General features: G+C 40.5%; 1 protein-coding gene across 2 annotated transcripts in view; it reads right to left on the bottom strand.

Annotated features, from left to right (window-relative positions):
- The window catches only part of LOC108678918 (glutamate synthase [NADH]), a 42,202-nt gene extending 34,177 nt beyond the window's left edge, over positions 1–8,025 (bottom strand). For both annotated transcript variants that reach the window (XM_047879624.1, XM_018167415.2), the window contains exons 1-2: positions 7,820–8,025; positions 3,771–3,897 (exon numbers count right to left, since the gene is read on the bottom strand). In XM_047879624.1, the coding sequence (XP_047735580.1) occupies positions 3,771–3,884 (114 nt within the window). In that variant the 5' untranslated portion in view covers positions 3,885–3,897; positions 7,820–8,025. The remainder of the gene's footprint in view (positions 1–3,770; positions 3,898–7,819) is intronic.
- Positions 8,026–13,583: the final 5,558 nt, after the last annotated feature.

Raw genomic sequence — 13,583 nt, 5'->3', positions numbered from 1 at the left:
CCGCGGTGATACATTTCTTTCCGCGGTGATACATTTCTTTCCGCATTTAGCCAATTGGCTGATTGGCTAAATTTCTTGATTTTTTATAGTGTTTCTTAAAGCCAGAAAGTTGCTATTTGAAATTACTTTAGTTTTGTGTAAAGTCTGTGATCTGCTTTTTTTCTACTAAGTTAAAAAACTGAATGAACATCCTCCGAGGCCGGTGATTCCATAATTTTTGCCAGGGGTTGTATATCTTTAATAAGAAGCATGGCATATCAGCTTTAATAAAACTATAACTGCATTTTTGAGAGGTTTTTGAATCTCGACTCTGTTATGATATTGCTGCACCATCTACACCACAAGAACAGCACGGTATTCTTCAAATGACGACGCTGTAATGTGAACAAAGGCGTGCGGTGCGTCTGATCATCAAATAAATTAACAGCTTATAGCGCATTGAATAAGTGCACATGCAATGTGAAGAATACCTTAAGCACAGAGGGACCGAAAACTATGAATACCTGAAAGATAAGAAAGACAGCATTTGCAATGGTTTAATGAATGGTCTAACGTACACATGCTTGCCTCAAACGAAGTCCATGTGTTCACTCTACTTATCTTCACTCGATTAAGTGTCTGTAATTTAAACGTTAACAAGTTTTTCAAATTATCTCGAATAAAGATTGCGGGATAATTTAGCAATGTATCATCTGATAAAATTTTGCTGGTGAGAGGGTATTCGTATAATTTTCAATCATTATATACTCGTTCAATGCCTTGCCATTGGGTTGATAATTTGTTGGGTATTACTTGAAAAGTTATCTCGTACGCAGAGTGCAACGATCGCTATAGAGGTGTTGCTGGCTCATAGCCAAGCGTTCGACGACGTCGCATGCAGCGATCACCTAGTTGGCGGAGAACGCAACACGGTCGACACGGCGTACGCCACGTGGCCGACACGGGACGGTACACGGACGACACGGGGGACCCTACACGGACGACATTGGGACGCTACGCGGCCGACACAGGGGACCCTACACGGCCGAAACAGGGGACGGTACACGGACGACACAGGGAATCCTACACGGCCGACACAGGGGACCCTACACGGCCGACACAGGGGACCCTACACGGCCGACACGGGGGACGCCACGTGGCCGACACGGGGGACGGTACATGGCCGACACAGGGGACCCTACACGACCGACACAGGGGACGCTACGCGGCCGACACAGGGGACGGTACACGGACGACACAGGGGATCCTACACGGCCTCGGACGACACAGGGGATCCTACACGGTCGACACGGCGTACGCCACGTGGCCGACACGCGGGACGGTACACGGACGACACAGGGGATCCTACACGGCCGACACAGGGAACGCTACGAGGCCGATACGGGGGTCGGTACATGGACGACACAGGGGACCCTAAACGGCCGACAACACATGGCCGATACGGGAAGTTGCGCATGAATAGCCCAACATACTGCGATATAAGACAGACAGTAGAAAAGGCATCTCTAGTTCTACCGCGCAAGCCTGACCATCGCGCAAACTTTTCATGTTATAACGCTGATGCTCGTCCCGCCACATATGCAAGGCACCGCCAAGTTTGTCTATTATACCCCATACACGTCCCAACTCGGGGTCAGGGCAGAGCAGACCTATTGTGATAGCAATCTGAATGTGCGAAAGCCAGGCAGAACTTAGCAATACAAATTTCTTATCAGTTGTTTGACAATAGAAATAGTAAACATAGGCATCTTGCGCTGAAGTCCCATTTTGATAGATATGAATCAGATAAGTCAAACCCGTGCATGAGTTAGTGCGGCTACAGAACAGGACGGATGAACTTTTCACTAACAAGTACCGGTTTGAGTGTAGCACTGCAAATCGAACTAATCAAATAAGCTTTTGGGACTAGACAAATCATGTGGGAAAAATATATGAGTTCTATGCGGCTAGGTCATCAATTAATACGCTAGTTTCTTTCGAGGATAGCACCAGTCCGTTTTTAGATTCGTAACTGCAGTATGTTATATACTTGTGCATGTAGAAAATATTAATGGAGCATCCTTCAAATACTATTATTGGGAAAAGTTAAAAAGATTTCTGCCCACCAGGTCAGAAAAATAACCATAACCCTGTGTACGGACCATGTACGTAACAACAGCTCTCGTGTTACGAGTAGAAATCAATTTGACCTACAACCATAAGTCGCAAGGCATTTTTAACTCGAGTTCACGACCTCAACTTGATGTACTTTAGACATGCATGAGTCGCGCCTTGAGACTTTGCTGACTTAAGCCAAAATGACCAACAAGTAACCAGTTTTTTCTGGCCCAACCCGGCTAGATAAAGTGGCCGAAGGGGGCGAGGAGCCATGCAGGGAGCCAGAAGAACAAAGGCATAACCTAGAATACCGCAATGCAGGCGGGCGTCGGGGCAAGGACGCCGGCAATTTTCTCATTGCCGGCGTTGATTGCATTGCAACAATCATTGCAACAAGATTAGTCGTGTGTCGCAAACTTTGTTCAAAAATAATCTGCAACATATTATTTAAAAATATATTGATTGAAACATATAAATAATATAAACATTATCATAAACATATATATGAAACATTTGTCAGCCGTGTATATATATATCGTCTATCAAATGAAAAGATTTCAGACCCTCTTGTAAAAAAAAATTGAAACAAGCCTGAATATAGTGGTAATAGAATTAATAAGAGCTACAAGGCACTTTGGTTGGCCGCACGTGAGGCTACTCTTCACGTAGCTCGGCAATGTCGGTGAATGAGCAAAACGTGCCTTGCCAGAAGTTGAAAGTTGGCAGCAGCACGAGAGCCGACGCCGACACGCTTGTGCTAAAGTAAGCCTATAGATGAGTTACACAACCAGGAAACAATATAAATAATATATATTATAATATAATATAAGCAAATACGAACAGTACTTTTAGACCGAGCAAATTTTCCCAAACTCTCAATAGTTACAATATTGATCGAGATAGCTATGAGAAAATAAACAACCTCAAAAAAAAAAAAAAAAAAAGTCACAGAGTTGCTGTATCAACAAAGTACAGAGTCAGCATCGCTATGCAGGTTTTAATCTCTACAGCAATGGCGGCGATAGAGAATGACCAGAGGTTGCAATGCTAGAGAAAATGTCAGCAGAAATAAAATTCAATACTACACAACCCTGAATTGTTTAAAAAAATATGCTTTATGTTAGATTCTTTTAGCGAATTGAAGTGTTGTGAGAACTCAATTTGTTTATTATTATACCAATTATTTATAAACAATTTTGGATTGATGTATACAATGTATAAAATCTGCTATCATGAAAAATTCCTAGAGTAAAATATACATTTTGCTTTCTGTCCAAAATGCTGGTTCTCCACAAATTAATATAGATGAAAAGTTAAAATAAACGATCTGAAGTTCAAAAGAATCAGGGAGAGCAATTGTGGATTCCGCCAAATTATCATAAATTATAATGTATCTGATTGCCACAGGAATTCATTTCAAGGATTAAAAAGACGCAAGGGCCGCCCATCAATTGAGAATCTGATGAATTTTATTTATGATTCAACTGAAATTATAAAAAAATACAGGAAATTGCCGGCATTCGAAAGCTATGTCTGAACACTGTGCACTTTCCGATTGCAAAGACATGGTAAATGTTATTGTATTACAGTTTGATTCTGAACAGGATGCAGTAAGCACCAACAACACAGCCAGGTATTTAACCTGAAGATAAAACACTGCGGTCGCCACGCACCTTAGGTGAGGATTCTCCATCGATGTTGACGACGAAGCCGACACCGCACGCTGCGGTCTCGTACGAGGGGTCGTACAGGCCCTGCTTCTCAGGGTACTCCCACGGAAGGCTCATGCTCGTCGCGCTCCTTACAGGAAAAACAAACACGATAACGTTAAAAACAAAGAGAGCAAAAACGTGTAAACTTTTCAGTAGAATAAAGTTTGGTTTTATGAGTTTCTACCAGCAATTCAGGCAAATCCGAAAATATAACAGAATTACTTCGCCTTGTAGAGTTTCAAGTTCAAATATCAGATGAAGATTTCTCCATTGAAAGCCATAATATTATTTTTACTTCAATGAAATTCTTAATGCATGGGCTCGTTTTGGGAGACTTTGGAATTGGTAGAGTTGCGTGGTGCATCTTCCAACAAGACGCAGCATCAAACGAGCGGCGTAAGTCCAAGCATCGCAGGAGGCAATCAAAGGTACGAGACTAGAACTCTGTGAGTGCAACCATTGATAAAGCAATAACAGACACACCTTCCTCCAGATAAAGCAGTTTCTCATCAAACACAAGTGCAAATCAAGTAGCAGGAATTGGATGATACGCGCCGGTGCTCTGATGCGCAGTACCCAACACCAAACATCTCGAGAGATAACAAAAAGGAAGAAGCTTGGACTTGAGAAACCCGATGCTATCATGAGGGAAGAGCGTGATCGACTCTGACTGGCTGCCATTGAACGCACTTCGCAGGCTCAGCAAAATGACAAAAAGATGCTGAGCGACCTGCTGTTTTGAGTCCAGAGAAGCTCAGAGTTCATAGGATGTTTGGTAAGCCGAGACCTCGCAGATGCTACTACGCAGCAGCAACAAGAATGGCAAGCAGGCACAAATTTATACTGAATGGCGAACAAGGGATTTCATCACCGAGCTGCTCAGAGAATCTAAGCACGGCATGTACACTGATCGAACCGACTCGTACTTGCCGCAATCTTCGGACCAGGATAGACGAGAATACATTTTTATTTGATGGTGTCAACTTGCATCAGAAGGAATCCATGAAAATTTTTTTAATGCATTCAAATTGTAGATAATTTAGAAACGATTGGCGATTTAGAATGATTAATAAATTAGCGCAATTACTCATCACAACTTTCTTATCTCTGTAGCGGTACCGCCTACGCTGCTATTTTACTAACGATTAGTTCTTGTTTGCATGAAGTTCTTGCCGTTTAGACCCATTATACAGATCTGGACACCAAAATTCTATTTGAAGGCCAAAGCACGAGTTGTTATGGGGCTGGGCTGCTGGGCTGAGGAAGATTGACTCCCATAAACCTGCTGTGGCACAGTGCGACCTTGACTGCAGGGAGTTAAGTTCAGAAGCTAAGACGAATAATATTACAACCAAACGCATCGTCATTACCATAGTAAGCAAACACTGACCTTTGAATACTAAATATTTTCACAGAAAAAATGAAATTAAATAAATATGTGATTTTGACAAACCTTTAAAACAAACCGATTTCGAGAAACCTTTATGGTTGATAATGTTTGGGTCTGGGATGGAGTTTATGGACATTTTAGAAGAGTCATAAACTTTACAGCAGCCTGGGAATTACGATGTTGGAATTGCTCCAAGAAAAATCGCTCGTTTCTATAGTGAATAAGAGTATTTCTCTTATAGGCCATCGATCAGGTCAACAACATACACGGACAATTTTCCAGCACCTAGTCAAGAAACTAAGATAGACCGTGTATCAAAAGTTGTCAATACTTCCACTATTAATTTACAAACTGAATATTGATTTAAAAAGGAATAGCGCATGCAGGTTTATTCGATTGTTAGCATGCATTTACCACGCCGGCGTACGGTATAGATGCTCGCGAATTTACCCGCACGGGCATCACTTAATGCCTTCTGATCATTTATAGAGGTCCAGCAAGCGCATGGTTGAACTAATTTATTATTAGTTCAACCATGAGCAAGCGTACCGTAGTTGTGACCTGAAACTGAGAGGCCAGTGGGTGCCTACTGAATAGAAAGTGGCACGACATTATGTTAATCCAGAGTTTATTAGAGGGTCTGGTATATCAATGGCTTTGAGTCAATATTAATTTGATAATGTTTGTGTTATTCTTTAAAGCCTGGGGATGGAAATATATAGGGCTGTCAGGCAGGTATCCATGATACCTGTCATATGCTGGGATACTACCGAGACCCGAAAATTTATTTCTAGTGGGATAATAGAAGGCACTGCAAGACGGAGGACGAAAGGACATGGATCAAAAATTTAAATTTGATTTTAATGAGTACACATGAATTTAATTTAGAAGGCAAGTAAAAAATTGTTGCATTTTAGAACGAGATTTAATTGGGAATCCTATTTGCATTTTTTTATACGGTCTTTCTTTCATTATTTAATTGGGAATCCTATCTTAAAGCAAGTTCGAACAGGTCTTTCTTTCATTAGGTACCGACATTAGTTTTATTCTTATTAACAGAATCCGGAATAATGGTATTCTAAAATAGCAGGGATTATCAATCTTGACTAACCTTTTAGGATTTGATATAATTTGACTAATCTCTGATTCGCATAGACACGCTTATTTCGTTCAACGGTCAGCATACATGGTTAGAGATAACCTTTTTACTATTTTCCTAATAATACTGAATATTTACTATCGGTTAACAGTTGAAACGTTTTCAATATATTCTATTTTTTGCCAAACAACTTGATTGATCCTAACCGATTGTCTACTGCGAGACTTTCGTTGGGAGGCTTTTTAAATATTGCCTATACAAATAGCATTGAGGACGGTCAAGATTCTACCAAAAGTTATAGTGCGACGAGTATTTCACTTTTATTTTCATCAACTTAAATCGCAATAAAATGTTGAGAATCGTTTGTGAGACAGCAGTATTGTTAGACAGCAATGATTTCTTGTTGATCTTCAAGACCTAATCGAAAAACTATGGTGGCTGGTATGCGATTTAATCGTTCCTGAGAATGAAATTGTCACAACAAGTTTTTCTATGACATCTAAACTTATTAAGGTGCTACTACACAGGAACAGTAGCGGCAGCCACGACAGCTCATAAACGCTAACTGCGATTGGCCAATAGAACGTTAAATCGTGGCGGTTAGTAATTTGCAAGTTGTACTGACCGTCACTACTGTTCCGGAGAAAGGCATCTATAATATCGGACTCAGTTTGGAAAATTCAGGAGGCCTTCATTGCTGTCCCGTGTCGTGTCTATCAAACTGCTAACTGTCGGCCAATTGTGGTCGTTGGTTCTGGCTGCCAGAACTGGCCACACGTACGAGCTTCTATTTGGTCGTTCTATTATTGTCATTGTTATTGTCATTGTTATTGTCATTGTTATTGTCATTGTTATTGTCATTGTTATTGTCATTGTTATTGTCATTGTTATTGTCATTGTTATTAACGAAGGATTAGATTAGCATCAGTAGCAGTTCAACAGCAGAGAAAAACAAAACACAAATGAAAAAAATGTAAAATATCATTGTAAACGATTTTTAAGAATTTTTTTTCAGTACTGATAAGGTTAGTCACTTATTGCATGAACAAATAGCATAAACACCACAGCACAGCAGCCATGAACATCGTGTGGTGATGAATACCTATGGACCCTGAAATATTCGAGGCACAATATTAGGAATAAATATATTATTCTAAGGCATTCTGGTCAGTCACAATTCTTCTATGGAAACTGTCGAATAATATGAAAAAGTTGTTAGAAATTTATAGGTACGTCTTTTTATCAGGCACATCACATAGGTACGTCTTTTTATCAGGCACATCACAGCCGCGGCCGTCACTCTGGCTGGCAGCCCGGAGCTTAACCTCATTATAGAGGCTTAATCAGTTAATGCGTTAACTTTGATCGGTTGAATCATAACCAAAACTTATAAGATAACTAAGGAAGAAATCTCACTAAAAGTGGTCTACATAATTTATACCTACGTAAAATGTTTTTGCACTGCCGGAAAAAATTATCGTTATATCAATCTTTGAATTAAAAGAAATTAGTTAATCTCACCTGCTGTCAATTAGAAGAAGACACTCGGATTCTAAGGTAAACTTTAATATATATGGAGGGTATTTAATAATGTCAATACAAATATTCACTTGAGTATTCTAGGGGAAACAACGCTGGTAAAGCAAATTCAGTCACCAAACAGTCAGTCGCAGCCAAGTGCTCCTCACCACAACAAAGCTTGACCGTGACTGAACTGATGCCGCCGGCCGGACTGCCAGCTTCTTTCCGTCTTTGACTGCGCAGATGAGCTTTCAGATCTCGCTGATCTACAGCACCTTACAATGTAAAAAATAGGAAGAGAATACAAGTGATTTATTGAAAATCAATCATTTTTTTTAACAATTTTTTATCATCAAATTTACCATTCGCAACATTAATTAAAACTATGAACTAATGCATTGATTGAAACTTTGCTTGATCCCTGAATTTTTGAAATATTAATTAATTTAATAAATAGCACATACCGTTCTCAGAGTGCGTTACGTTCTCATCATTTGGTTTTTTGAGGTCGAGACTAGTACGAAATGTTATACAAAATAAATGTTTCCGCTGAATTGTTATTTCTGCTAGAAATTTATTATTATTATTATTATTATGTTATTTCTGCTAGAAATCGTCATTTCTGCTATGTCGCAACTCGCGAAAACGAAGAAAAACTTCAAAAGAAACACAAACTTTGGTTTAAAACTCTAAGGTTAGGATTACATATGGTAACATAATATTGTCGTCACTGAAAGTTTTGTACGGTCATTATTTGTATAGAAAACTAAAAAAAAATTCTGCGACCTTAGCCGTTTAGATTTCTGGCTTGTGCAAACCGAGGGTGTAAGTACTCATTTCTTCTACAGTTCTACTTCTGCCATAGAAAAGTGATGACGCCGATTATATGATTAGGTTCATATATAATGACAGGGAAATAAACAGTGTTGATTGCTGTTAGGTCCTAGTAAACACGTGTGCTGGTGTGCAACGTTTTGTTGAGCTGCAAACACTAATTTGGGAGATATTTTAGCATTTTTAGGCTCACTGAACCTTGGAGACCGACCACGAGCCCGGCCGGAAGAGGTCCAAGAGGGAAGGTAGCAATATCGGGTCGCCTGCCGAAGACCACCACTATCCAGGATGTAATGGACCATCATGATTCCTGCCTTCCGGAACGTAGCCTTCAACACTTCAAGCCGTCCGTATCTAGGCTGTGGGTTGAACCAGCCCTTGGTCGAACGGCCACTTGTCGAAGGACGATAAATTTTAGAACAGAACTATGCTATCTGAAACCTAACCTCAGATACGGTGAACGTAAAATTACGTAATTTAACGATGCCCTGAGCCCCGGAAGTCAGATTCTATCCGCGGCCTGTTGGTGCACGGCAGGTTCTAAGCAAGGCCGGAGGAAGACAGAGCCGAGTGGTTCACGGCTGATTGGTGGATGTCCGGAGAGCATAGTGGCAAAGCAGAGAGCTTTTTAGACTCTCCCTCAAGATCATTTCTGAGTCCTATAAGTAGACAAGTAAAGTATCCTGGATACCAGCATTAATCATACTTAAGAAATTGATTTAAATCTTGAGTAAATGAGGAAATTAAAAATGAACTGATTCTAAAAAAGCTCTGGTTTGCCACTATGCCGGAGAGATCCAACATCATCATCCAAGGCGTTTGATTCAGGGCTTATTGGTGCACAAAATTGGTGGTGCACTCCTGTAGCAATTAGCATGGTTGTTCAATCATGGAAAGATGGAATGTAAGACCCATTTATATTTTGGCAATATGAATGCCTTACTAATTTGCTAACCATTGAATTTGTAAGCTTTACGAGTTATTTAATTTGATATATTTTCTAACAAATTGGTAAATGAATTTCTGAAAAACCCAAACCTTGGCCTCGTTCAATTTCAATTCATTAATCCCTATACTACTATTAAATTCAGGCTTAGAGCTAAATGCCAGTAGCAGAATAAATTGGCTTTATTTGTGCCTCTCAGTTTGCCTATGCAGCTATGCTGGGTTGCCTATACAGGTAATACAGCCATAGTGGCAAAGCAGAGAGTTTTTTAGACTCTCCCTCAAGTTCATTTTTGAGTCCTATAAGTAGACCAGTAAAGTATCATGCATAGTGGCAAAGCAGAGAGTTTTTTAGACTCTCCCTCAAGTTCATTTTTGAGTCCTATAAGTAGACCAGTAAAGTATCCTGGATACCATCATACCAGCATTATCATACTTAAGAAATTGGTTTAAATCTTGAGTGAATGAGGAAATTAAAAATGAACTGATTCTAAAAAAGCTCTGGTTTGCCACTATGAATACAGCTAGTTAAGTCTACAGACACAGAGAGAATAGAGAGTGTTGGTCTCTAGTTAACAGTGACTGAACACTGTAAATATAGGTTTTAGTTTTACAAAGTACAGTATTATTGAGTATACACCTGTCACTGCTGTCAGTGCCTCAGTGGCCGCTGTCACCTACATCCTACAGGCTACATTCTACAAGTATGGTACCGGTACCTAGTGGAGAGATTGACTGTCAAGACTGATTGTGCTCTGTGAATTGTGAATGATGCAATGATTTTCCTCTGGATTAACAACTCAACATAGACTAGAAATTTTCTCTGTGATCACTGATCACCATAATAACACTAAGAAATAGGTAATAAGATTACCTACGGGCTACCACTTCAGTGACTTCACAGCTTCACACCTAGGTATCAATCCACTTGAGTGACTTGATATTGAAAAACTTCTCTGTACAACACGAGTAGGTAGCCTATATTGGTCAATTGTCTGATTTCATTTTCAAGAACCTGGCTCAGGGCCACTATGCAGAGGGTGGATGCAGCGTCGGCAATATATGCATTTTTAAGCCTAAAGCGTCGCCGGCCATTTTAAAGATGCGTCGCCGGGTAATTTTTAATGAAAAGCCATTTACGCTGAGTAATGACAAACTATTTACAAGCCACGAACTTATTACAAGGTTGCATGCACGTGTTACCCCAAATAACTAATTTTACCCTAAAAACAGTCCGGTTGTACAGCAAGTGTCAACTGAACAAGTAATAAAGCAGTCTGACCGCTCTAATGCGACCAAAACTACGCAATCAAAAAAATGTTGTTTACATTTTTTGCGGGAACTCATCGCAACTGATTTCCGGACAAGCTTCGCTGCATCGTAATCCATCCAACGTACCGGAAACCTTACTTTTTTTCTAAATAGTTGGCTGAAGACTGAGAAATATATTAAATGCAAGAATTTCAATCTAAATGTGTCGGCAAGATCTTCTGAAGGCGAAAATTTTGCCGATAATGCGTCGCCGTAGGTCTTTAAATCTTCGTTCACTCTCTGCACAGTGGGCTCAGGGCTCAGGCTGGCTAGCTTTCTCATCCCTCTTCCCTCCTCTTCTCTCAGGGCGCAGAGTGAGAGGGTGGATGCAGCGTCGCCAATATATGGGTTCTTGAGCCCTAAGTGTCGCCAGGTAATTTTAAGATGCATCGACCGGTAATTTTTAATGAAAAGCCATATACACTGAGTAATGAAAAACTATTTACAAGCCATGAACTTAGCCTATTTACAAGGTTGCATGCACGTGTTACCCCAAAAAGGCCCAAATTACTAATTTTACCCTAAAAACAGTCTGATTGTACACTGTACAGCAAGTGTCAACTGAACATGTGATAATGCAGTCTGCCCGCTCTAATGTGACCGCAACTACGTAATCGTAAGCTTGATGTTTACATTTTTTGGCGGGAACTCATCGCAACTGATTTCCAGACAAGCTTCACTGCATCCTTGTCCATCCATCGGGAACCTTACTTTTTTTAAATAGTTGGCAAAGACTGACAAATATATTAAATGCAAGAATTTCAATCTAAATGTATGACAAGATCTTCTGAAGGCGTGAATTTTGCTACCAAAGTGTCGCCAAAGATCTTGCAATATTCATCCACTCTCTGCACAGTGGCATCTTCTCTTTACCATAGTTTATAAGAGGTAGTAGGGGCGGCAATAGCCTGACTAGGTAAGAGAGGGCCTGCAGCTGCAAGATGCACTGTGCATTGGCGTGCTATCAACCCCCGGCTCCCAGAAGTCAACAGGCCCATGCCCCATGCCAGGAACACCTGGTGAATGCATCTTGTGTTGTCATGCAATAGACAGATTAGACACATGCACCAGTCCAAGCACTATAATCCCCTTTGCTCCCTAGACAGAAAGCACAACTGCCCACTCCCCCAAATCAGCCAATCCTATTTGGTCAGACTTCCTGTTCTTCAAGCACAAGATATTCTCCACCTTCTGTAAGCTTTTCACTTCCACCACTGAGAGTGACCACTCCACACTCAAAGCCCCTCTACCCACCACCTTCACCTTATGCGTCAAATCTGGGCTGGGCATCCCCATGACAGGGATGGGAAATCCACCAACAAATCATCTGTTCAGGGTCCAAATGATGTTGCAGTCCTTCACCTCAAGCATCTTGGCCCACGTGGCCTCCAGTTCCTTATATCTCAATTTGTGGCCTCAATATCTAAATTTTCACGGCCTCTATTCCCTTTATATGGAAAAATTAAATAATTATTCCAATACTCAAGCCTGGCAATCCTAGTAACCAGGGTTCTTCCTACCGCCCCATCTCCCTCCTTTGCCCTGCAGTCAAGATCCTGGAGCTTCTTCTACCCCCATACATCTCAGAATCTCTTACCTCCATCCCCTCACAATATGGCTTCAAACTGGGACACTCCACACTCCACAGTCACCGCCCTCCTGCTTGTGCACCAGACTGCAACAGGCTTTAACTCACAGTAGCCTCCAGCCTGCACAGTGGCAGCTGCAGTCAACCTGTCAAAAGTTTTTGATAGTGTCAACCACCCTTTCCTAAGCATGATTGCAGCCTTGGACCTACAACAGAACATGGTCCGCTGGCTGTGCTGCTATCTCAGAGTCAGTATGGCCTCCTGCCTCTACCTCAGAATGCAATCTCCTTTCAGAACAATCCACTCAGGAGTTCTAAGTAAGTAAAAAAAGACAGTGTTGGCCGACAACAACAGTTCAACAATATAAACTAACTCTGACAGTACCATTAGCATTTTGAATGTCTATTACCCCTGCAATAAATATCATTAGAGGAACAACAGCATTATGCCAATCATGTGTTCTCATTACACTTTATTGTAATGAGAACAACCTTGGCATCACATTGGTGTCTCCTATCATCAAATAAATAAGTTAAACAGGACTAGCCATGCAAATTTAGGAGAACATTTAAAACAAACAGGAAAGTCTCTAACCCATAATCTGTGAGAGGTTGAGTTATTCATGAATGGACACAGTTTAAGCAAGCAAAATGAAAATTTTCACCATGAACAAACAGAATTAAGAGCCATCAAATAATAGCAAGCATGTTTTAGATAGCAAAATGACTGAGAAATACTTGTTCAATGCTAAAGAAATTAAGGCTATTGCTGAAGTGAGAATTTAAATTATATGTGATGTGGTCAACTCTTTAAATGAAGTTCTGGTTTGTTCTTACCTAGCAAAAGTTATGAAGGTTGACTCGGAAATGAGTGGAATTAGGCCAGATAATGTAAATAAAATGTAGAGTGAGCTGAAACCAATGAAATCCTACTGAATCAATTTGTGGTATTAGCTAGCAATGTGCATTGCTGGCTGACTGCTAGATTCTGGCTTACTTAATTCCCAGACTTGACTATACAAATCTTGTATTATACAAATTAAATATTGAATGAATGCATTGCACTAGACTAAAGTTTGAAGATTT

The sequence above is a fragment of the Hyalella azteca genome, unplaced genomic scaffold, assembly GCF_000764305.2.
Source record: "Hyalella azteca isolate HAZT.00-mixed unplaced genomic scaffold, Hazt_2.0.2 contig3451, whole genome shotgun sequence".
NCBI classification, from domain to species: Eukaryota; Metazoa; Arthropoda; class Malacostraca; order Amphipoda; family Hyalellidae; genus Hyalella; species Hyalella azteca.
This window is presented reverse-complemented; position numbering and strand designations above follow the sequence as displayed.